The 26,135-nt window shown below is 35.4% G+C and overlaps 1 protein-coding gene across 1 annotated transcript in view; it reads left to right on the top strand.

Moving 5' to 3' along the window:
* LOC127512893 (protein unc-13 homolog B) overlaps positions 1–26,135 on the top strand; it is a 111,144-nt gene that overhangs the window by 76,132 nt on the left and 8,877 nt on the right. Inside the window, exons 21-33 of the mRNA XM_051894248.1 lie at positions 586–701; positions 1,259–1,422; positions 1,906–2,056; positions 3,259–3,327; positions 4,992–5,081; positions 5,479–5,619; positions 6,566–6,759; positions 6,839–6,924; positions 8,368–8,494; positions 8,778–8,874; positions 10,033–10,176; positions 10,682–10,759; positions 10,906–10,983. Of these exons, the coding sequence (XP_051750208.1) occupies positions 586–701; positions 1,259–1,422; positions 1,906–2,056; positions 3,259–3,327; positions 4,992–5,081; positions 5,479–5,619; positions 6,566–6,759; positions 6,839–6,924; positions 8,368–8,494; positions 8,778–8,874; positions 10,033–10,176; positions 10,682–10,759; positions 10,906–10,983 (1,535 nt within the window). The remainder of the gene's footprint in view (positions 1–585; positions 702–1,258; positions 1,423–1,905; positions 2,057–3,258; positions 3,328–4,991; positions 5,082–5,478; positions 5,620–6,565; positions 6,760–6,838; positions 6,925–8,367; positions 8,495–8,777; positions 8,875–10,032; positions 10,177–10,681; positions 10,760–10,905; positions 10,984–26,135) is intronic.

The following is a 26,135-nucleotide window of genomic DNA, read 5'->3' as shown; positions in this document are numbered from 1 at the left end:
CCGTAATCTATAATAATATATATCTTACTTAATTTTTAATGTTGTAATAAGCCTGAGCAGATAAAATGATATAATGTAGATTAAAAAAGTTACTGTGAAATATGCCAAAATTTTACTTTTAGCTATTCATGAAAACTTGCATGATTAATATGTCCAGCTTTGGTGGTGGACATTTTACAGTCAGTCAGATGGTAACTACTCTACTACGGCCACATGGCTTCTTCTCTCTTTGCATAATAATATTACAGAAAGCTGTTCTTCAGTTGTGATTTTCATAAGAGCTCAATACATTTGTGTCTAATCTGTTCACAATGGCTTCCTACACCAGTAAGTTGCTGATCAAATATTCATTGTAGAAAATAAAAAGTAAAATGATGAGTGTTCATTTTAAAATCTTGAGTCTTTAAATTTGAAAGCACTTTTTATTTTCTCTTGATAATAAAAATTGGTTAAATGTTATTACCAGATGTGAATCTACCGCTATACTTTGGCTAAGGTTCTCCATTAGGAGCAGATGCTTGTAAATGGAGACTTGTCTTTCATATCACTTTTGTAATGACCATGTGTAATCTCTGACTTTTGCAGAAAAACGCACAGATAAGTCAGCAGTATCAGGGGCCATCAGACTGCAGATAAGTGTGGAAATTAAAGGGGAAGAGAAAGTGGCCCCTTATCATGTTCAGTACACCTGTCTGCATGAGGTAAAGCGCTTACAATATCTTTTTAGATGACAAATGCCTGTGTACACTAATGTTCAAGAATTTAGGGTTAGTGGGATTATTTTTTTTTTTTTTTAAAGAAATGAATGCTTTTATTCAGCAAGGGTGACAGTAAAGACTTTTACATTGTTACAAAACATTTCTATTTAAAATAAATGCTGAATCCCAGATAGAAATTTAAAAAAATAAAAATAAAAAAAACAACTGTTTTCAACATTGATAATAAGAAGAAATGTTTATTCAGCACCAAATCAGCATATTAAAATGATTTCTAATATGCTGAATCAGAATTTTAGAATGATCATGTGACAGATCCTGTGCGATCACAGGAATATATATATATAACTTCATTTAAATGTAATATTTTCAATATTACTGTTTTTACTGTATTACCCAAACTTTTGAATGGTAGTGTACATAAATTATATCTAATATATTTAAACCTAAAAGGCATTTTTAAACAGAAAATACTTTCTATATATGTCACTTAGCCTTTTTCTCCATCTCTCTCTCTCTCTTATTTATTTATTTTTTTGTAGAATTTCTTTCACTTTATGACAGACGTTGAAGGGCAGGGTGTGGTGAAGTTGCCCACAGCTCGTGGAGATGATGCCTGGAAGATCTACTTTGATGAGATTGCTCAAGATATTGTAGATGAGTTTGCCATGCGCTATGGGATAGAATCCATCTATCAGGCCATGACGTAAGCCATGGAGGGTTTTCTGTGTATTCTGACAGCTATAGGTCCTTTGCTGTTGACAGGAAATGTCTGCTGGTAGCATTCTGTAATCACATCAATGCCCATCAGTAATCAGTCCGTTTTAACAATACGAGTTGTTGTTTAAGAGTGTTTTAAATCCTAAGTGGGTATTCAAATGGACTGAATATTTGGGTTCAGTTGTGCAATTGTCAAACAGAATATTAATGAACAGTTTAAATAATTCCTAATAAATACTAACCTAGACCTTTTGTTTATTCAATAGAGAGACTTGTTTTGGTGAGAAGCAATGAATTGCAATGAAAGACTGACTTATTGTTTGAGATGAAATGTCCATATACTGATATTTATGAAAGGAAAATTAATATTATGTATTATAAAAAAAAGTGACATTTACTATTATTACATAACTGTTGTAGTAAAGCATTCTCAGTTTCTTACTGGGTGTCTGTGTCTGTCCACCTGTAGGCATTTCGCATGTCTGTCCTGTAAATACATGCTGTCTGGTGTCCCTGCGGTAATGAGCACGCTCCTGGCCAACATCAACGCATTCTACGCTCACCCCACCTCAATCACCAACGTCTCCGCCTGTGACCGCTTCACTGCCTCCAACTTTGGGGTAATGCTAACTCTGCATTGCACACAGCTAATATGGCCCCACCACTATAAGGACAGACTAGAGGTTGATATTCCCTTCGTTCATTCATGATCAAAAATATTAAGCAGTGAACTGTTTTCAACATATGATAATAATAAGAATTTTTTTATTAAGCACCAAATCAGCATATTAGAATGATTTCTGAAGGATTATGTGACACTGAAGACTGGAGTAATGATGCTGAAAATTCACCTTTGCTGTCCCAGGAATAAATTACATTTTAAAAAAATATTACAATTTAAAATACCTGTTTTCTATTTTATTAATATTTCACAATATTTGTGTTTTTACTGTATTTTTGATCAAATAAATTAGAAATCTTACCTGCCCTAAACTTTTGCTTTTCCCTATGTTAGCATACATAGTGTAATGATGTAACCTGCAAAAAAGTAACTGAAAATTCCCTCCACTAATGCACAGAAAGTCATGTAAACAAAGAAAAGCGGAGTCCCAGCGCTGTTGGACTAAATGTCAGTGCTCTAGGAATGCTGCTCAGCCAATCAGAGGACCGGAACTAACTGTTTTATATACTTTGATTGTTATAATCAGAGTCGCATAAAACCTTTGATCTCAAACCCACTGAGAGTATTATTCTCATATGACACAGCTGAAGATGCTGTTGTGGCATCCTCTGATTATAGCAAACCATGAATGCAGCTGCTTGAATTTTTGCACAGCTACAATCCCTTTCCTCACTTTCTTGTTCTGGACCTTTCTGCAGAAAGAGTCTTGCTCATACAAGGATTTTGAAAAGATGCAACATAGCGAATAACCGAAACATTGTCAGCGTCCCTGACCCTTTGATTCCTATTTAAGTTTTCTCATTGCCATGAGACAGGCTCATTCAAAGGCCTGTCTCTGGTGTGCTTGTACTGTCTTTGTTCATGTGTGTGTGTGTGTGTGTGTGTGTGTGTGTGTGTGTGTGTGTGTCTGTGTGCACACTCTGTGTCCTTGGATCAAGGTCTAGATTCATTCAGCGGGATATTAGTGTCAGAGAAACGTACTGTACCTTGTGGATCTTTGAAAATGTTTGAGAGGGTTTGTCATTCTTGCTCTGACTCTATAACTAAATACATTACCAAATACAGACAGAAACAACCAATTTTTTGTTTGTTTGTTTAATTCTATTCACCACTGAGTCATCTTTCTCTCTGTTAATGCAGAAAGATCGGTTTGTTAGACTGCTGGATCAGCTCCATAACTCTCTCCGCATTGACCTGTCAACATATAGAGTAAGTATTCATTGTGTACACTAACTTAAACTAATGTACACGGACAATTGATCCAGTTTAGCATGGTGTGGTGTAAAACAAATTACGTACTGGTATTGGAATATTACGTACTATAAAAATGTTTTGTTCACACATGTTATTTACCTTAAAGGGTTAGTTCATCCAAAAATGAAAATTATGTCATTAAATACTCACCCTCATGTCGTTCCACACCCATAAGACCTTTGTTCATCTTCGAGCACAAATTAAGATATTTTTGATCAAATCCGATGGCTCAGTGAGGCCTGCGTCGCCAGCAATAACACTCCCTTTTTCAATGCCCAGAAAGCTACTAAAGACATATTTAAAACAGTTCATGTGACAATAGTTGTTCAGCCTTAATATTATAAAGCGACGAGAATACTTTTTGTGTGCCAAAAATAACAAAATAGTGACTTTATTCCACAATATCTAGTGATGGGTGATTTCAAAACACTGCTTCACGAATCTTTACAAATCATTTGTTTCGAATCAGTGATTCGGACGCGTATCAAACTGCCAAAGTCACGTGAACTATTGAAGTTTCAAAACACTTATGACGCAACGAAGCCTCGTTTACTGAAATCATGTGATTTTGGTGCTCTGAACCACTGATTCAAAACAAATGATTCGTAAAACTTTGAAGCTTCATGAAGCAGTGTTTTGAAATCGCCCTTCACTAGATATTGTGGAATAAAGTCGCTGTTTAGTTATTTTTGGTGCACAAAAAGTATTCTTGTCGCTTTATAATATTAAGGCTAAAACACTGTAGCCACATGAACTGTTTTAAATATGTTTTTAGTAGCTTTCTGGGCATTGAAAAAGAGAGTGTTATTGCTGGAGATGCAGGCCTCACTGAGCCATCAGATTTTATCAAAAATATCTTAATTTGTGTTCCGAAGATGAACGAAGGTCTTACGGGTGTGGAACGACATGAGCGTGAGTAATTAATGACATTATTTTCATTTTTGGGTGAACTAACCATTTAAATGTAGGGGAGGCAATGTTTTCTTTAACACTTTTTGTTGTACTGATTGAAACCCTCTTCACATTCTGATACCAATCTATAATAGAAGTGGTCTAAATATTTAAAAAAAAAAAAAAAAAAAAAAAAAAAAAAATATATATATATATATATATATATATATATATATATATATATATATATATATATATGTATATATATATATATATATATATATATATATGTATATGTGTATGTGTGTGTGTGTGTGTGTGTGTATATATGTATATGTCTTCTGTGGAAGTCTCAGGACCAAAAAATGTTAATTAAATTAATCCACACATATCCAAAAAATCATGGTTGCTGAAATATGTTTTTATGTGTAGTATTGTGACCCTACAATATATAATATATATTTCAGAATAAAAATGTTCATTATAGTGAAGTCTAAGATGTAGGTCTATATAAAAACTGTTTATTGACTGTTTCAGCTGGTTTTGAGAGTGGTTGGCATGTATACTCTTTATAAGGATATATACTCTTCATCAATAACCTATGTGCTTATGTTAGTGATATGTTGTTTATGATTGTTATTTACCTTCATGTTACTGTTTTACCAAGGTCATATTGTGCTTCTCACTCAAGCTTCCTGTTTTGTTCTTTCTGTCCCTTTGATCTCCAGAATAATTTCCCAGCCAGCAGTAAACCACGTCTAGCAGATCTCAAATCCACAGTGGATTTATTGACTAGCATTACGTTCTTCAGATTGAAGGTATGATAACGTACCTCTAAATCTGATCAAGGAATAGCTTGCTGTATTGCCTTTTTCGTTGTTTTATACTGTATTTGGGAGTTACAGGGATGTGGGTCTTATTTGTAATATATATTGAGTGACAGATCCTATAGAGATGAATAATTCAATTGTGTTTCATACAGTCTTGAGTAAACGCTCAGTCATTTCTTTCTGCCTGAGTTCATACAGTAGAAAGGGATAATAGAAGGTTTGAGATGAAGATTGATTTCTTTGTGCTGAAAGAGAGAGGCCTTTGTGCGGGCTTTCATAACGGAGATTAGTCACTATTGATTTGACAGCATATTGCTTGTTAGCGGGAGTTATATTGTTTTTATATAGACATACTCTTGTCTTCTCTGGCACCCCCTGTGTCCAGGTTTTGGAACTGCAATCTCCCCCGCGTGCGGCCCATGTGGTTAGGGACTGTGTGAAAGCATGCCTCAACTCCACATATGAGTACATCTTTAACAACTGCCAAGAGCTGTACAACAGACAGTTTCAGCCGGCCGTGGAGCCTGTGAGTAAACACATTCACATCATGCACAGGTGTATGTTTGCATACACACAGATGGGTATGCTTACACTTGTGATTGACAGTATGTTCAAGTTTGGAGATTAGAATATGTCATTATCAGAGGTTGAATTTCTCATGGGTAATACCAACATTTCATCCTAAGACATCAGCCTGAAATGAGTAATATTTTATAGAATCGATCTGTTACCATAGAGACCACGTTTATGCATAAAGGTCAGGCCCATGAATCATCAGTATAATTTTGAGTTTCTTCCATAGTCTGTCTGTCTGTCTGTTTTGTTTTCTGTCCATCTATTTTTCTGCCTGTCTCTCTCTGTCCGTCTGTCTGTCTGTCTATTTTTCTGTCTATTTTTCTGTCTAGCTGTTTGTTTATCTGTTTGTCTGTCTGTCTGTCTATCATCTATCTGTCCGTCTGTCTGTCTGTCTATTTTTCTGTCTGGCTATTTGTCTGTCTATTATCTATGTCTATCTGTATGTCTGTCTGTCTATTTTTCTGACTGTCTATTTTTCTGTCTGACTGTTTGTCTGTCTGTCTGTCTATCTATCTATCTATCTATCTATCTATCTGTCTGTCTGTCTGTCTGTCTGTCTGTCTGTCTGTCTGTCTATCATCTATCTGTCTGTCTATTTCTTTTCTTTCCTTTTCTTTCTATTGTCTGTCTGTCTGTTCTATCTATCATTTTATTTGTCCTTCGATCTGTCATTTTGACTTTCTATCATTCTGTCTGTTCTAAGTATGTGTTTCTGCCATTCTCTATCATTCTGTTTGTCATTCTGTCTGACTGTTATTCTTTCATTCTATCTATCATTCTGTCGGTCTGTATGTCTTTCTATCTTTCTGTCTATCTCTCTGTTTGTCTGTCTGTCTGTCATTCTGTCTCCTTATTTGTTGTTCTGTATACCATCATGCTATCGTTTTACTCAACAGAAGCCAAAAGAAAAGAAAGAGGTAGAAGAGGGTGAAGAAGAGGAAGATAAGAAGGATGAGAAAGAGGAAGAAATTGCTGCTGTAGAAGAACCAGGACCAAGCATACAGAATTTGGACTTCTGGCCCAAACTCATCACCTTGATAGTTTCCATCATAGAGGAGGACAGGAACTCCTACAGTCCGATCATAAATCAGTCAGTGACTGCGCAGATACACACAATATCACACACAAACACATGAGCTGATATGTTTAACCTGGTGTGTCCTGTGCAGGTTTCCTCAGGAGCTAAATGTAGGGAAAGTCAGTGCTGAGGTCATGTGGACACTCTTCGCACAGGACATGAAGTATGCACTAGAAGGTAAGAAGATATATACATTTATATGTATGGGAAGCATGTGCGTTGTTAAAGTATGTCTGTGTGTACTACAAATTTTATTTGAGATTACTCCTCCTAACATCACCCCATCTCCTTTTTATTTGTCTCTGTCTTCAGTTCTTAAACATATCGTCCTCAATCACTGGAAGAATGGTAAAGGTCAAAGGTTATAAAGAGTCATGAGAGTGTGATCTTGGACTTGCATGTCTGGATATAGATACAAGACAATCACATCACTCTGTTGCATGCTAAGAGGCGATAATCTACACTTTTAGTTTACATTAACGTATTCTACCAGTTCTTTGACCCTTTGAATTAATCAAGTTATGTGAATTTGCATATGAAATGAGTTGCAATTTAAATATAGTTGGCACTATCAAATACTTTAATGACAGCTTCTATGATTTTGGCACAAAGTGAAATATTAGTATTGGATGATTATGCATAGTATCTGCCCTACTTCTTCCTTGTCACCACGACTGGGTGGGCCATGCTTCTAGGTACTGAATAATAATAAATATGTTCAGTGTTATGTTAATGTGCTCATTGTGACAAGCTGTGAGCTTTGCATTGTGGAGGTTTTATTTCAAAAGAGCAATGCAAATCCTGTTTTCGATGATAAGACCCCTTTAAAGGTTCAAAACACTTTTCTTGGTCTCAAGTCCTCACTCTCTCATTGCTACAGCAGAGTTAGAGAATAGAACCCCCGGTTTCGTTTTAGATCTTCCGAGTAGGAGTAAACCAGAGTTAGACACCTCATTGAAAAAAAGAAAAAAATCTTTTCCTTTTGATGCCAGCTTCTTTTCTTTTGAAACTACCCCTTTTATTGCACTCCTGCACTTTTTTCATTCTTTCTCGAGTGTTCTTCATCTCTTCCGTCTCTCCTGTCTTGTCTTCTTGTTTTTAGCACCTGCCACATTTCATATTCGCAGACTTGATTTTTACGCTGGTAAGATATATGGTTAAGTAACTGTGAGAATGTGTACTGTGCACGTGTACACTGCTGTTCAAAAGTTTGGGTTGGTAAGAGTTTTTATTGTTTTTGAAAGAAGTCTCTTATGCTTACCAAGGTTGCATTTATTTAATCAAATACAGTACAGTAAAAAAATATACAGTAAAAAAATTTTTTTTTTTTTTTTTCCATTTTTGATCAATTTAATGCATCCTTGCTGAATAAAAGTATTAATTTATGCTTAAAAAAAAATCTTAAATCTTAATGACTTTTGAATGGTAGTTTGTGTAGTGTGTGAAAAACGTTTTCTTAGCGTTAGACTCTGTGAGTGAGTACAGCTGGAGATTGAGATGAAACTGCAGTTCATTCTTAGTTTATAGCTCAGTGGAGAATAAATATGTTGAAGCCGAAGGAAATTCGTGACAAGGTAAATTGAAATTAAATATGTCGACTCATGCTTGTTGTCTCCCCAGAGCACGAGAAACTGAGGTTGTGTAAAAGTGCAGACTACATGAATCTGCATTTCAAAGTCAAATGGCTCTACAACGAATACGTCTGTGACCTGCCCACTTTCTCTGACGCTGTCCCAGAGTACCCATCGTGAGTCACGCTGCTTCTAATGCTCTTTCAGAGCATCTTTGCCTAAAGTTTTCTTTTTTTTTTCCCTTCAAATAATCTGCAGTTTGTTCTTCATGAGTAGTTTTATTTTCTCACTCACACTCTGTCATCACCTACTGTCCCAAATCGACTGAGATGCCTGGCTTCCTTGCTGGATATTTTCCTCTGTTGTTTAAACATTCTTGACCATTTGCTACTTTGCTGCCCCTCTGCTTTATTTCTCCTCCTGTTTCTCTATATTTCTTCCTTCATTTCCCTTGTGTAGGTGGTTTCTGCCATTTGTTCTCCAGTGGCTCGCTGAGAATGAGGAAGTGTCGATGGAGTTTATGCATGGAGCCCTGGAGAGGGATAAAAGAGAGGGGGTATGGTTCAGAAACTAACTTTTCTGTGTGTGCTGCTCTCTTATAAATGGCTTCTTGGTTGTTGGTCTACCAGGATTTAAAACATGGTTTGTCAAATGAAATGGCTGCTTGCTGTCTACTACATGTAAGAGGGTTGATTTTTATTAAAATTAACTGACTTTAACTTTGCTTTGAGTTATGTTAAGGTCAGATTCAAACAGTTTTGAAAACTTTTTACCACACCTTCATTTATTTTTGCTACTTTTTAAATGAATTTTATGTATACAATATTACTCAAAAGTTTAGGGTTGCTACATTTATACAAAAAAAAAAAAAAAAAAAAAATCAGATATACAGTGAAAATGGTAATATTGTAAAATATTATTACAATTTAAAATAACTGTTTTCTATTTTTTATATATTTTAAATTGTAATTGTGATGGCAAAGCTGAATTTTCAACAGCAGTTACTCCAGTCTTCAATATCACATGATCCTTCAGAAATCATTCTAACATGGTTATTTGGTGCTCACGAAACATTATAATTATCAGTGTTGAAAACTTAATATTTTAATATTTAAAATATTTAATATTTTAGTGAAAACTGATGCATTTTTCAGTATTCTTTGATGAATAAAGTTCAAAAGAACAGCATTTATTTGAAATATAAATCTTTTATAAAATTATAAAATAGCTAGTAATGCTGTATATTGTCAATTTATCAACTTAATGTATCCTTGTTGAATAGAAGTATTAATTTCTTTAAAAAAAAATGAAATTACAGCTGCTCTTTTGTTGTGGTGTCATTTCCACCCCCCCCTCTCAAAATAATTATTTACTAAGGAAAAAAACCTTTGCACAGAATCTTTTTCATCTTTTTCATCATTTATTTTTCATCTTTTCAATCAAAATGTAATTTTTTCAAGTATTGCAAAAAGAAAAATATTACTTATTTCTGTATATTTAGGATACATAAAAATGCATAAACTTCTCATGACTTTCAGAAAAAAAATTCTCCTGTTGTGTATGTATGTCCAGTTTTGGACCTTGTTAGTAGAACCAATAAATAAGCTAGTACGCATATATAAAAAAAAGTTTATGTTCAAAAAATCCGCAGGTCAAAGAGTGCCCAGAATTAAAAATCATCTCGGACTAAAAATCTCTCCTTGCTCTTCCACAGTTCCAGCAGACATCTGAGCATGCTTTATTTTCCTGTTCAGTCGTGGACATCTTCACTCAGCTCAACCAAAGCTTTGAGATCATCAAGAAACTAGACTGTCCTGATCCTGCAGTGGTCGCCCAGTACAACCGACGCTTTGCCAAGGTGAAAACCAGGAGCAGAGAATGACAGATGATAGATGAAAAATGGAGGCAAAAGAAATATAAGCTGCTGGCACACAAAGTGTTTGTCTTTAGACCATCACCATCTGTTTCTTAGCCTGTGAGTCATATTTAACTTAGACGTCTGATGCAGAGACATCTTTGTCGAAGCCCACACAGGTTTTGTAGGAGCTGAGATGTATTTACATTTTATTAGATTTTAGTGAGGATATGACTAAATACTAAATGGAAATGTCTGATATGATCATAATTGTGGTATTTTTGTTATCACTTTTTCCGGTAATCAGCATATTGAGGTATATTTCAGGGAACAAAACAACAGCGTAATGCATCTGCCCATGAAAAATTCATTAGTTTTCAACAACAAAGTCAATTTATCTGCCGTTCCAGATTACCAGCTCAGTACGAGGTGTAGTTCATTTACTCTACATAACATTTAGGTGTAATAGCTGTTCTTTCTTTTCATTTTTTCCCCCTTTCACTATCAGACTATCACCAAAGTGCTCCTGCAGTATTGTGCTATTCTAACCAAGAGCTTCTCCTCCTATTGTGAGAAAGAAAAGACGGTGAGTGTTGACAAAAAAAAAGTGTTAAGATTTGTTAAACTGTATATTTGTAGCTTAAATGCTGTGTGGTTAAGAGTCCAGTTAGGTCTAAATTCTGTCTTTTTCTCTATCCTTGTGTTGTTCACTCCCTCCTGCATCTCCCACAGCCATGTGTATTGATGAATAACGTTCAACAGATGCGTGTGATGTTGGAGAAGATGTTTGAATCTATGGGAGCCAAACAGGTGAGGGAAATATGAAGTGATAACAGCTAATGACATGGCCGTTAATAGGAGATGAGAGGTAATGGAAGTTACTGTATGGTTAACTGTGTTGCAGTACTTAGTTAGCTGTCACCTAGGCAACATTTTCATGCTTTTGTTCATAGACACTTTTACATACAGTACTGTGGTGTGTATGTGTGTGTGTGTGTGTGTATATATATATATATATATATATATATATATATATATTAGGGGTGGAACGGTACATGTATTCACTCTGAACCGTCACGGTACGGACGTCAAGGTTTGGTGCAAGTCAGACAACGAATACAGTCAGTCACAGGTGATCCACACTCCATTCCAGAAGAAGGCGCACATAGTAATGCAACGCGGTTTGCTAACCGTCACAACAGGAAAAAGAGCAGAAGAAGAAGAGACTATCTATGCACCAACCCAAAACAAGGGTTCAGATGGCACGCAGGAGCTTGCTAGTAGCCTATATGCTGGGTTTCGATAAATTTTTGTGACGCACAAACTTCACGGAAAGGAAACCGGGACGGCAGAAAGCATTCTGATTGTTTTCTTTATTTTACAAAAATGTTATGTTTTTATTATGAGTGTAGAGTGTACACAAATAAAAATAGTCCCTTTAGTTTTGAATGATGTATTACTCTTATATGTATGACCATAAATGACAGAGTATTTTAAGTTGTTTCGCTGTTATAATGAGATAAAAATCCTTTGGCATCGTGCCGATTTGTGTTGATTTCTTGTCACTGCATGTTAATGAACTCTCACGCACAAAGAAAATGACAGCGTAAGCTAGGCACAACACATTCAAACCAATAAGTTTGATAACAGTAAACAGGGGACAGTAGTGTAACAGTAGTGCAGATTACAGTGACTGTAATTTGCACTACTGTCTGTTCAAAATAAATGAAAGGAAACCTAGAGTTGGGTATATGTTGCTTTTTCCTTTTGTACCAAATTCGTTTCGAACTGTGACCCCAAAACCGATGTACGTGACGTACCGTACCGTTACACCCCATATAATGGCACAAGCACCATGGTAGAATGGTGTTTTTTGTTAATGCAACAAATGTATGGTGCTTTATAATGTACACTACCATTCAAAAGTTTGGGATCAATACGTTTTTTGCTAACACTTTATATTAATGTGACGTTACACGTTACTACATGTACTTACTATTGTAATAACAGTAAATTATGCATAATACTAACCCTAAACCAAACCCTAACCACAACCGTAACTCTATAGTAAATACCTGTAGTTAATTAATATAATCTGGAGTAAGTACAATGTAACTACGTCACCAGTTTGTAACCAGTTTTTTAAATGTTTTTGAAAGAAGTCTCCTTACCAAGACTTCATTTATTTGTTAAAAAATACAATAAAAACAGTAACATTATGTAAAATGACGATTTTTTTTTATTTGAATATATTTTAAAATGTAATTTATTCCTGTAATGGAAAAGCTTACTCCAGTCTTCAGTGTCACGTGATCCTTCTGAAATCATTCTAACTTGCTGAATTGTTGCTCTAAAAACATTTATTATTATCAATGTTAAAGGTTGTGCTGCTTAATATTTTTGTTCTTTGAATTTTTTTAAGGAATTGAATCTTTTGTAAGCCAATTTAATGCATCCTTTCTGAATAAAAGTATTAACTTCTTGAAAATTATACAATCTTACTGATCCCAGACTTTTCCCCTAAGACCCTAAACTTGAACGGTAGTGTACCTCATTTAGCCAAAAATCTAAGACAGCATCACACGTATCCTTAATAGATGAAGCAGTACCAGAATGCTCTGATTTACCCTGTATTTGTGGGTATTTTTTATGCTCCTTGGAATGTCAAGTTGTTTGCTTAGCAACATGCTAACATCGGAGTGAGCACTAAATGAGTTTTGCGTGCTTTTGTGAGTCTGTTTAACTGGAGAAACAAGTGTATTATTTTGGTTTGATGAAGATCGGCCTACTGGCATTTTGCGCTTGATATGTTTGTGGTGAGGAATGAATTGAATGTTTATTATCTTTCAAATGTTACACACCTTTTTGAAGATTCTATTGAGACGTGCTGGAAGACAGGAACATTTTGATGTCAGTCTGTTTTTCAGAGTTTTTGTATGCATTTTGTGTAGATATGTGTGTGGTAAATGTGTATCCTAGCTGAGCTAACCATATATGTATTTTTGTGTGTGTGTGTAGTATACTGCTGAGGAAGAGAGGGTAGGTGAAGAGATGTATTTTTTTTAGATTAACCATTCCTAATCCTCTGTGTGATTTTGTGCATTACTATGTGTTGTATTTAGACCAGGGGTGTCCAATCCTGCTCCTGGAGTGCCACTGTCCTGCAAAGTTTAGCTCCAACCCCAATTAAACACACCTGAATCAAAGTCTTACTAGACATACTAAAAACTTCCAGGCATGTGTTGAGGCAAGTTGGAGCTGAACTCTGAACACCCTGAACACCCCTGATTTAGACCCTTTCACTAAGTTGCAGTACCCTTCTTGCAACACCTTAGTGCCCCCCATTTGGTTTAGCCTTCCGCAGTGTGTTGTTCTCTCAGTATAAAATCCCTAAAACACTTTAACTTTGATCTCTGCTTTTGCTCCCAGTTGGAGAATGAGGAGGAGCCTGAGGACGATGAGGAGGTGTGTCAAGAGACAGTGTTTATGGATAGGGTCCCAAATTAACTGCCAGTTACCTATAAATTTACCTATAAATATTTCGGTCACTTTACAATAAGGTTTCTTTTGTTAACATTAGTTAAATACCGTACTTTAGTTAACATGAACAATGACTAATATTTCTACATTTATTAATCTTAGCTAATGTTAATCTCGATGTACTAATGCATTTTTAAAATCAAAAGTTGTATCTGTTAACATTAGTTAATGCACTGTGAACTAACATGAATATGAATATTTTCATTACGTGACGTTAACAAAGGTTAATAAACGCTGCAAAAATATATTTACGCATTGTTAGTTCATATTACTTAAAGGGTTAGTTCACCCAAAAATGAAAAAAAATTGTCATCATTTACGTCCTCATGTCGTTCCGAACCTGTAAGACTTCCGTTCATCTTCAGAAAACACAAATGAAGATCTTTTTAATGAAATCTGAGAGCTTTCAGTCCCTTCATTGACAGCCTGCGCAACTACTGTACCACTTTGCTGCTTCAAAAAGTTTATAAAGAGATCGTAAAACTAATCCATATGAATTGAGTGGTTTAGTCCAAATTTTCTGAAGAGACTGGATCACTTTATATGATTAACACTGAATTTACGCTTTTATTCACATATAAACATTTATCAGTGAACATAAACAGAAGCTCAACCGTGACTCGCTAGAACAAAGCTCATTGGTTCTTGTGGAAGCTCCAACGTGCTGCGTAACACACGAGAATGAACCTCATTTGTTCTCGCATGTCAAGCAAACGTGCTTGAGCTTTCATTTACCATAACTGATGTGTGAGTTGATAAATGTTTATATGTAAATAAAAGCCTAAATTAAATCTGTTCATCACATAAATCGATCGAGTCTCTTCAGAAAATTTGGACTAAACCGCTCAATTCATATGGATTTAGTTTTTTAATGAACTTTCTGAAGACAGAAATTTCTCAGATTTCATTAAAATATCTTCATTTGTGTTTCGAAGAAAAACGAAAGTCTTGGTTTGGAGCGACATGAGGGTGAGTAGAACAGAACTTTCATTTTTGGGTGAACTAACCCTTTAATGCATTAACTACTCTTAACAAATGAAAACTTATTGTAAAGTGTTACAAATATTCTTACCATTAGCCATTAAAATATGTGGTGCATTTTTTTTAAATCTCTGTTTATCATGATTTTGTTACTCGTGTTTTCATTTTGATGCTTTCATTTGGTGCTTGGCCCATAATTAATATTATATTTTCTTCCAGTTAGGCAAAAACTGTGTTTGTGTATACAAATGCGAATGTGTTCTTGTTTATTGAGAATATTTGTTGAAAGCTGGGGGTCACAAACACGAAATTCTGTTTCTTTTGGTCTTCCTCTGCTCAGGCCATCACTGATGATGAAGGCAATGAGGTCTGTACACTCAACACTGTGGTACAGTGGAGTGTGTGATGCCATGAATGTGTGTGTGGGCGTTTTTTAAGATTTTGTGTAAATCAACGAGGCAGTAAAAGTCTTCTGCTACTACCTACCACATTTTTTTCTATTTTGTTTTTTGTTTTCACTATTACTCATCTTTTTCTTTATTTTTCATTACCAGTCAGATGAATCAGATGCTAAGGTGAGAAAAAGGCATATGTCTCATCTGATGTGCTTCTTTATGAAGCTGTTTATCAAACATATCAATCGTTATAAATGGCTGACAGAGATATGCAGTGACAAAGTGACTGGATGCAATGCAGCAATTACTGTACAGTATATGCCTGCTAGCAAATTGTTGACAGTACAGAGACTTTTTAGTGCTGGAATTTTTAAGGCAGATAGTTGCACAACCGGTCAAAAGTTTGGGGTTGTTATTTATTTAACATTTTTTATTAATTTTTAAAAAAAAGACTCTTATGTTCACCAAGGCTATATTTATTTGGCTAAAATACAGTAAAAACTGTAATATTGTTAAGATTTTCCTATTTTAATATATTAATATAATTTATTTACCCTATTCTTCAGTGTCACATGATCCTTCAGAAATCATTCTAGTATGCTAATTTGGTGCTCAAATAACATTATTATTTTCAATGTTGAAATAGTTGTGCTGCTTAATATTTTTGTAGAAAACATGATGCATTTTTCAGGACTCTTCAATGAATAGAAAGTAAAAAAAAAAAAAAAATTATTTGAAAAGGATTGTTTTTGTAACCATGTAAATGTCTTTACTGCCACTTTTGACCAATTTAATACATCCTTTGTGAATAAAAGTATTAATTTCTATAAAAAATAAAAATCAAATCTTACTGACCCCAAACTTTTAACTGTGGTGTAAGTGAAGCTGCATTTAATTTTCATGTTCTTGTCCTTTTTTATGATTTAATTGTTTAGTGTCTCAATGTATGTTAGTTTATTTATGTTTTGTCTATCCACGTTTATCCACGCCTTTCCCATCAGTCTGGCATTTCGGATTCAGAAGGATCAGAGGTATGTTAAGAGATAACGTCAGCTTTTTTTTAGAAGATTGACTAAAATCAAAAGCTGTGCTGATAAATAGAAATCTATCAGGTTTTCTTTTACTCATTTCATTCATGTATTGTTTTTGTGAAACGCAAGAGGATACTGTGGCTGTGTATGAAATCGCATACTCTTTTGAGTTGGTACTTATTTTGAATAAGTAATTACTTTGGGATTGCTAAAAAGAGTATGTTCTATATACGTTCTATATAGTATGAATGTGTGTAGTATGAATGTAATATGAATTTGGATGTAAAGTACTACATTCACAATGTTGTCGTTAGCTGCGTTTCCGCTGTCGGCCTAAAGCGGGCATGCTAGTGCGTGCCAGGGCCAGTCGCGTTTCCACTGTCACTTCCGGGGCTTGATCGTGCCTCGTCGGGGCTTCCTCGGGGCCAACGGCCAGGGTTTTTTGGCCCGCCGAATACCTTGGTCCAAAGCGGGCCAGCTTGGGTTTGAGGGAGTGGTTATGAACAAAGGCGGAGTTTATCTGAGTCCGGAGACAGCAGCGCCGGCGCCACAGATGATTTCATAACCAGATAACATCAGTGTCATGTGACCTACCATGCATCACTTCACCGCCATTCACAAATCCTCACCCATGGCCTCATGAGATAGTTAAGTGTCCATCGTATACACACTGCAGAATCTCTACTTTTTGCCTACTTAGTCTTTTATGAATACTATGAATTCGGACAAACTTCTTTTGTCACATACTGTTTTTCACCTACTTTTTAGTAGGGAAGTATGCGATTTCGAATGCAGCTAGTGTTTCACAGGGATTAAAACAGAATGGGTGCAAGTAAATGATGACAAAATGTTCATTTCTTGGTGAACTGTTCCTTTAAAACGAAAGGTGATTAAGAAAATCTGACAGAACAGATGGGTCTTCAGATTGCAGTCACACTCTGTCATGCACATTAAAGTTTAATTGACCCGTTAATTGCGACCAGATAATTTAATGTAACGCTAAAGCTTTAAAAAGAATCAAAAGCTTTCACATTTACAGCTGGGATTTGTGCTTTAATTGATTCCTGTATCCCACAAAGAGCAGTCAATCTGAATAACAGCATCAATGATGAATGAAATATGTTGGTTCTGTGTTCATACAGTAGATAGAGTCAGTCTAGTTAAAAGATATTGATTAGATTCTTACAAATGCTATATTTTTAATTGGAGGTGTGTGTGTGTGTGTGTGTGTGTGTGTGTGTGTGATGTGTCCTGTGGAGTTTGTGTTCTAGACTCCAGCTGTGATGTTAAAGTTCGCATTAGAGCTAACATCAGCATCATTACATAATATAGTCCAGTTAAAACACAACTCCACATACTGCAGAGTTATACTATGAAAGATCTGGAAAGTCCATTGAATAGAAATCAACTTTCAAAATCATATATTCTACGGGTGAATTCACAGTTGACACTCTTGCACATGGTATTTCACCTGCATCTTATTCACTAACCACCCACAATCCAGTAAATCAGACGCTGTTTGCTATCTGTGCCCCATTTAAGCAATTATCAGTCTTTTCAGCACAAATACACTTAGAAAAATCAGTCTTTTTTGGGTTTGCGGCATTTATCTGATTTGCATATTTCCCTTAGTGAATCAAGCTATTAAACTATGCAGACTGCACAAAATAATGGCACTGTTGCAATTAATTTAGTGAATTACCCTCATCATGTTTCAATATTTAACATTTCATATTATTCATTTATTTGTTTATCTGTGTATTTAATATTAAGCTGTTCAAAGTGTTTTGGGGATTTAATGGCTCGGTCAAGGAACATTTTGCATCGTGACTTCGATTGGTGTTTCTAATTGGTGCCGCACTGGATTGTAATTTGGAAATGTATGATTTATTTTTATCTGTAGATTGACAACAAAGAGACGGAGAATAAGGTTGGTTTTGTAAAGAAAATGAACCCATTTGACTTTAGTGGCTGTATTGTATTGTAAAATCCAGTTGGTGGGTTGTGTACTTGTGTACCTTGACTATTTTTTATTCCCAATGTTTCCTGTCCTCCCTTCAGTATTGTATAAAAAAGTCAATACTGATAGTTAACTAAATATTAGTTTTGGTAGTTGGTACTGTGGTGTCACATGTCACTCCAAAGAACTGAAATATAACAGCAGAAGCTTTAGGCTTAGCAGGCACTCTTCTAGCCTCCACACCTACGTGATGTGTCAGTGGTTTGCTGTGTGGATTATGTTGTGTCCAGCCATTTTAAAAGTCAGACATGTACTGGTATTTTTCAATTAACTCTGCATTTTAGAGATGACGCTGTGATGACAAATCTTCCTCTGTCCTTGAGTCTATGTGAGTCAGGTGTTGCCAGTCTGGCAGGGTCCATGGTCCTAATCTTTAGCAATGAACCTTTTGACTGGTATGTTGGTGTGTGTGTATGTACTTGTACAGCTATCTTTGTGAGGACCATTTTGAGTTTTATACCATCGGAGTGAGGACAAAGTGAGTAAAGTGAGGACATTTTGTCCAGTTCTCATTTTCTAAGACCCCTTTAAAGGCCAGTTTGAGGGTTAAGACTTGGTTTTAGGGATAAGGTAATGATTAGGTTAAGGGTTTAGGGTAAAGGTTTGGGTTGGCACTCAGTTGTGATGGGTAAGGTTAGGGTATGGAGCTAGAGATTGCATTGTGTCAATGAATGTCCTAATAAAGATAGCTGTACGTGTGTGTGTGTGTGTGTGTGTGTGTGTGTGTGTGTGTGTGTGTGTGGGAAAGAAAGAAAGAAATACAGAGAGAGAGAGAGAGAGAGAGAGAGAGAGAGTCAAGTATACAGTAGCAATACATTTAATACCCTAAAGGCAGTGCCATTTGGTTTAAAAAAAAAAAAAAAAAAAAAATCTTACAAGCAATCAGTACTATAATATGTCTGTTATATTAACATACACTGTCTACCATACAAAAATTTGGGGTCAGTAAGTTTTATTGGTGTTGTTAGTTTTTTTTTTTTTTTTAAAGACATCAATACTTTTATTCAGAAAGGAAGCATTAAACTGATTGAAAGTGACAGTAAAGCAGCAAATTTAAAATGATTTTGCCATGTGCCACTGAAGACTGGAGTAATGGCTGCTAAAAATGAGCTTTGCCATCACAGGAATAAATTACATTTTAAAATATATAAAAATAGAAAAAACAAATATTTTACATTGAAAAATTTTTCACAATTGTTTTATTGTATTTTTAATCTAATAAATGCAGCCTTGGTGAGCATTTTTCAAAAACATAACATCTTATTGACATGAATGGTGTGAATTTAATATATTAACATATATTTAAAAAGTTTATATATTTAAAAAAAAAAAAATGCCGTGCAGCTGCGACTGCAGGGAGCATTTTTTTAAGTGAAACCTTAAATATCTTCTGATTGCTGTCATTGTCACGTCGTGCAGAAGTTTTATATTCTGGTTATTGTGGTTAGGCAAATGTTTTAATTCCGCTCTATCTAGCTGTTTTTAATGCACAAATGCATCCTATGCGAACAGAGCCTTGAACATTTCGGCTGCTCCTGTTCAAAAATTTAGCTTTCTTCTCTCCGTCACCCTCACCCCCTGTTTTTCATCCATCTGTTATTGACTGTTGTTTTTACCATCTCTCCTTTCATCTGTATGTACAGCTTGACAGGCAGAAGGTGGGTTTGTGTGAGCTAAATGCATTAGTTTGATGTATGACCGTCGTAGTGAAGTAGTCCGTGTCGACGTATCAGATGCTTCGTGCAGATGAATCAAATATTTAGGGAGCCAGTTTCTTCAACTTCTTCCTCTTATTACCCAGTAGAATTATATATCTAGATCCTTCTTTCCTTCCCTTCAATTCTGTATGCGGAAGATATAGTGTTTGAGTTCGTCTATGTGCATATTTGCATTTATCAGATTTATCAGAAGTTTTTCTTGGTTTGTTTTTGTTCTTATTGGCTTTTTATTCATTCATTCTTTCTACAGTCTCTTGCGAAGAAAGAGAAGGTGTGTGCACTTAGTTTTTTGGGTTGTACTGTACTTTACTTAAAGCTTGTGTGTGTGTGTGTGTGTGTGTGTGTATATATATATATATATATATATATAATATGTATATGTGTGGGTACGGAAAGTAGGTACGGAAGTATTCAGACCCCCTTAAGTTTTTCACTCTTTGTTATATTACAGCCATTTGCTAAAATCATTTAAGTTCATTTTTTTTCCTCATTAATGTACACACAGCACCCCATATTGACAGAAAAACACAGAATTGTTGACATTTTTGCAGATTTATTAAAAAAGAAAAACTGAAATATCACATGGTCCTAAGTATTCAGACCCTTTGCTGTGACACTCATATATTTAACTCAGGTGCTGTCCATTTCTTCTGATCATCCTTGAGATGGTTCTACACCTTCATTTGAGTCCAGCTGTGTTTGATTATACTGATTGGACTTGATTTGGAAAGCCACACACCTGTCTATATAAGACCTTACAGCTCACAGTGCATGTCAGAGCAAATGAGAATCATGAGGTCAAAGGAACTGCCTGAAGAGCTCAGAGACAGAATTGTGGAAAGGCACAGATCTGGCCAAGGTTACAAAAAATTTTCTGCTGCACTTAAGGTTCCTAAGAGCACAGTGACCTCCATAATCCTTAAATGGAAGACGTTTGGGATGACCAGAACCCTTCCTAGAGCTGGCTGTCCAGCCAAACTGAGCTATCGGGGGAGAAGAGCCTTGGTGTGAGAGGTAAAGAAGAACCCAAAGATCAATGTGGCTGAGCTCCAGAGATGCAGTCGGGAGATGGGAGAAAGTTGTAGAAAGTCAACCATCACTGCAGCCCTCCACCAGTCGGGGCTTTATGGCAGAGTGGCCCGACAGAAGCCTCTCCTCAGTGCAAGACACATGAAAGCCCGCATGGAGTTTGCCAAGATGGTGAGAAAGAAGATTCTCTGGTATGATGAGACCAAGATAGAACTTTTTGGCCTTAATTCTAAGCGGTATGTGTGGAGAAAACCAGGCACTGCTCATCACCTGTCCAATACAGTCCCAACAGTGAAGCATGGTGGTGGCAGCATCATGTTGTGGGGGTGTTTTTCAGCTGCAGGGACAGGACGACTGGTTGCAATCGAGGGAAAGATGAATGCGGCCAAGTACAGGGATATCCTGGACGAAAACCTTCTCCAGAGTGCTCAGGACCTCAGACTGGGCCGAAGGTTTACCTTCCAACAAGACAATGACCCTAAGCAGACAGCTAAAATAATGGAGTGGCTTCACAACAACTCCGTGACTGTTCTTGAATGGCCCAGCCAGAGCCCTGACTTAAACCCAATTGAGCATCTCTGGAGAGACCTAAAAATGGCTGTCCACCAACATTTACCATCCAACCTGACAGAACTGGAGAGGATCTGCAAGGTGGAATGGCAGAGGATCCCCAAATCCAGGTGTGAAAAACTTGTTGCATCTTTCCCAAAAAGACTCATGGCTGTATTAGATCAAAAGGGTGCTTCTACTAAATACTGAGCAAAGGGTCTGAATACTTAGGACCATGTGATATTTCAGTTTTTCTTTTTTAATAAATCTGCAAAAATGTCAACAATTCTGTGTTTTTCTGTCAATATGGGGTGCTGTGTGTACATTAATGAGGAAAAAAATGAACTTAAATGATTTTAGCAAATGGCTGCAATATAACAAAGAGTGAAAAATTTAAGGGGGTCTGTATACTTCCCGTACCCACTGTGTGTGTATATATATATATATATATATATATATATAATATATATATTATATTTTATGTAATGCATAAAATATATATATTTTATGTAATGCACCTTTATGTCTATGGTGGTCAGAGCCCTGGGGATGAGCACGAGTACTCTGAAGTGACAGCAATAATCAATCAAAAAATACTAGATGGAGTGCAGCTGAAGGCATAGAACAGAACACAAAGTCTTGAGATGACTTTTTAAAAGTTGAACTAGTCCTAACCTGGCACACCTTTCTAACAACGCAGTGTTTGTGCTGCAAGATGCTGGGGAAAAAAAAACCCAGATGCCCCCCTCAGAATCGAGGCAGATGGTCCCCATTGGCATGTTTTTGGTAGTGTTATTTTTTTTTTTTATTGTTATAATGAATTGAGACAACAAGGACTCACTAAATTAATCAAAATAGACATTAATGACATTAATAATGTCACAAAAGTTACATTTAAAATAAGTGTTTGTTCTTTTGAACTTTATCAAAGAATCCTGGATGAAAAATAATAATAAATGTTTCTTGAGCACCAAATCAGCTTATTAGAATGATTTCTGAAGGATCATGATAGTGAGAACTGGAGTAATGATGCTGAAAATTCAGCTTTGCCATTACAGGAATAAATGACATTAAAATGGAAAACAGTTATTTTAAATTGTAATATTATTTCACAATGTACTGTTTTTGCTGTATTTTTTGATCAAATAAATAGATAGAGAGCATTGTGAGCATAAAGAGACTTTGAAAAACATTTAAAAATCTTACCAACTTCAAACTTTTGAACATTAGTGTATTTGATTTAGTATTTTATATAGTATTTTTATATTTGATGTACGTATGTTTTTAATATCTTTACGGAGATATTTAACACATTTTGCTTCTTGGCTTAGATAGGGGATCGATCATCTGTAACAACTTAATTAGCAAATGTTTGCATTTATTTCCTTTATTATATTGAGTAATGCATCATTCTCAACATGTCATCTCTAAATATATTGCAATTCAGCAGTAAAATACATACTGTTCTTAAGGGGGCATCTTTCCCCTGCCTTACCCTTTAACTGTGGTTACAGTTATTTATGAATGATATAATGCCTTACAATGTTTATTATAAGGCATTATGTAATGTATAATATGTGCGCATTTAGAGTTGACCTAATCTGTATGTGCTTATAGTTTCTATGTTGTGTGTTGTATCTGTATTTCTATGTTTCTGTGAGTCATTATACTGTATGTTTGTTTCCATTTTCTGACATCAGGGGGAAAAGAAGGACAAAGAAAAGGAGGTTTGTATACACACACACACACACACACACACACACACACACACACACACACACACACACACACACACACAAACTCTCTCTCTGTCTGTTTGTCTGTGGTAGCATTGCTCCATAGTCTCTGGATCAACAGGACTTTGTGATATTGAATGCAATTTTTTTTTCTGTCTCAAGGATGAGAACACGACCACAGAGGTGGGTGATGGAGCCGAGGTAATAAGCTGATGTTTGTGTGTGTGTGTGTGTGTGTGTGTGGTACTTTCTGAAACATGATAGAACAAGGTCTCATTAGTGTGAGGAGCAAGTGTGTGTATAAAATCTGATGGGAAGGAGAGATGTGTGTTGTTTCGCTGTGATTCTGTCCCCAGGGCTCCAGTACCTCATTGTCAGAGTCTTGTTTTTAGGTGGAATAGGATTCTTGTGCCCTGATGTGAAACAATTACCCATAATTCAAAGCTTAAATAATGATGTGCCTCAGGCAAATAATATGATTTAGCTGTTGTCAGTGAATAAATGATCATTGTTTTGGTAAACACGGTTACAGATGCTTATTAAACTTTTTTTCTGTTGTCTTAGATCATTATTGTTGAGCAGAAGTCTAGAATACTCATTAGGACAATCCATGTATTTTCATGGGTAGTTTAAGGTAGTCTCAAGTTGCCAGAATTTTGATTAAAGTCTGATCAACTTTGCTACTTATTTTAGGCCAAAATTAGTGATGTGAAGTTTGGATTATTTTACTCACTTGGATCTTTGAATCTCTTTCTGCAAAATGAACAAATCTTTATTTATTTTCTTCAGTTGAGCGAAGTTAAATTATAACATTATATATCCAATAGCCAAATTCCTCAAACGCGTCCTCATATTCAGTCTTCTGATCTTATTTTGAATTAGGAAATTGTTATAATGCAACCAAAGACAAATTATGTGAAAAAGAAATGATTAGTTTACCTCCCCTTCTGCGTCTTTTGGTCTGAGTCTTTCATTCATTTCTAATGTGATATGACAGATGCATAGGCTCTTTACAGAAAACAAAAAGGATTTTTTCACCCTGCTACATATTTGGATCAGAGTCATACATTCATGATCGAAAGGATGTTGAATATGCACGTTCACGATAAAGTCATAAAAAAAATAATAATAATTCAAAATGAACGTTCATGACTGACCCATGACTAGCCAAAACCACCCATCTAGACAGGAAGAATCTTTTTTTGTTTTGTTTTGTTGAAAGTAGTAGTAATTAAAACTTTTATGCAGCAAGGATTCATTAAATTGATCAAAAGTGACAGTAAAGACATTTATAATATTGTAAAATATTTCTATTTAAAATAAATGCTGTTCTTTTGGGCTTTTGTCAATGAAAAAAATCACGTTTCCACAAAAATATTAAGCAGCAACTGTTTTTACACACTGTAAACCCTATTGCTCAAAATAATTGGTTTAAGTAGGACAAACTTAAATTAAACAAATTAGTTCAGTCAATTTAACTTTTATGAGTATTTAGTACTTTCTTTTTCTTTCAAGTTCACAGAACTGATATATTTTAAGGAAACTGAACTGTTTCATTGTTTTGAGTTTTATGAACTCATTTCTTTCAATTTAGACGAACTTAATTTTAACTGAAACTGCGCTGGGAATTCTATTTCCCAGAATGCTTTGCCCATGGCACTCAAATGGGAGAGGAAATGCTAAAATTAAGTGTTACATAATTTTTTTTTTTTGTGCAAGATTAATGGTAAGGGAGATATTTACTAGTGATTAATGTTTTGTTATGCTAATTTAGAAGAGTTTTAATGTGGGTTTTTGGAGAGTTACCATCATGGTGACAAGTGGTGCATGTGGCTTGGTTTGAGAGCAAGTATGTTAAATGCTTTATATTGTTGTACTCATTCAGCAAGTGTTATACCATGCTATTGTTAACATGTTAGCAAATTAGCAAGTTAGCATTTTCTGAATTAGCTTGTTATAGCTAGCTAAATTTACACTAATAAAAATGTTCACATTGAGGTTACATGAAAATTTTAAGTAAAATGTATGAATTAGTGTACTCAAACATTTCAAGTTAAGAACAATTAACAGTTCTGCTTACTTAAACTTTGATTTTCTTAACTTAAGCTTTGCCAACTTATTCGTGTTTACAGTGCATTCATAATGTGAAATGTTTCTTGAGCAGCAAATCAGCATATTATAGAATGATTTTTGAAGGATTATGTGACACTGAAGACTGGAGTAATGATGCTGAAAATTAAGCTTTGCCATCACAGGAATAAATTGCATTTTAAAATATATTAAAACAGAAAAAAAAGTTATTTTAAGTTGTAATAATATTTCACAATATTACTGTTTTTACTGTATTTATGATCAAATAAATGCAGCTTTGGTGAGCATAAGAGACTTTTTTTTTTTTTTTTCAAAAATCTCTGAAAAAAGCCAAACTTTTGAATGGTAGTATGTTAGACCTGTATGCCTATTCGCATACAGCCTTTTTGTTTTCACAATTTTTCTTCCTGAACTGACACCAAATTTTCTGGAATCAGTGCTCTGTGAACGTAACCACACTTGTTGCAACTAGTGCAACTAGTTGTCCGTCACTTCCTACACATCACACAATGCAATAGCCACTGAAACTCACACAAGACGCACACACAATCATTTTTTTCATGCATAATTTCGCTAACTCTGAGATGGTGATATGAGCTTTGTCATATGGAGGTTTTAGCTCCAGTTGCTGTTGGACTCCCATTTATTAAACTTTGTGTCCGTTGTGATGAGTAAATCCGGTTTGCCAGTCCCACACACTGACTGTGAATGTAGACTTAGACAGCGAATAGATTAGACCTCAGAAATGTCAGATTCCCAAATGCTGTTTGAGTTTGAATGTTTTCCCAATTTGACTTATTCTATTCTTATTTATTTTATTCCTCAGCCCAAATGTGAGGGAAAAGAGGTGTGTGATGTTTCTCTTGCGGTTT

This window comes from Ctenopharyngodon idella, chromosome 5, assembly GCF_019924925.1.
Source record: "Ctenopharyngodon idella isolate HZGC_01 chromosome 5, HZGC01, whole genome shotgun sequence".
Taxonomy (NCBI): Eukaryota; Metazoa; Chordata; class Actinopteri; order Cypriniformes; family Xenocyprididae; genus Ctenopharyngodon; species Ctenopharyngodon idella.
The sequence above is the reverse complement of the archived record's forward strand: the minus strand, read 5'-3'. Positions and strand labels throughout refer to the sequence as shown.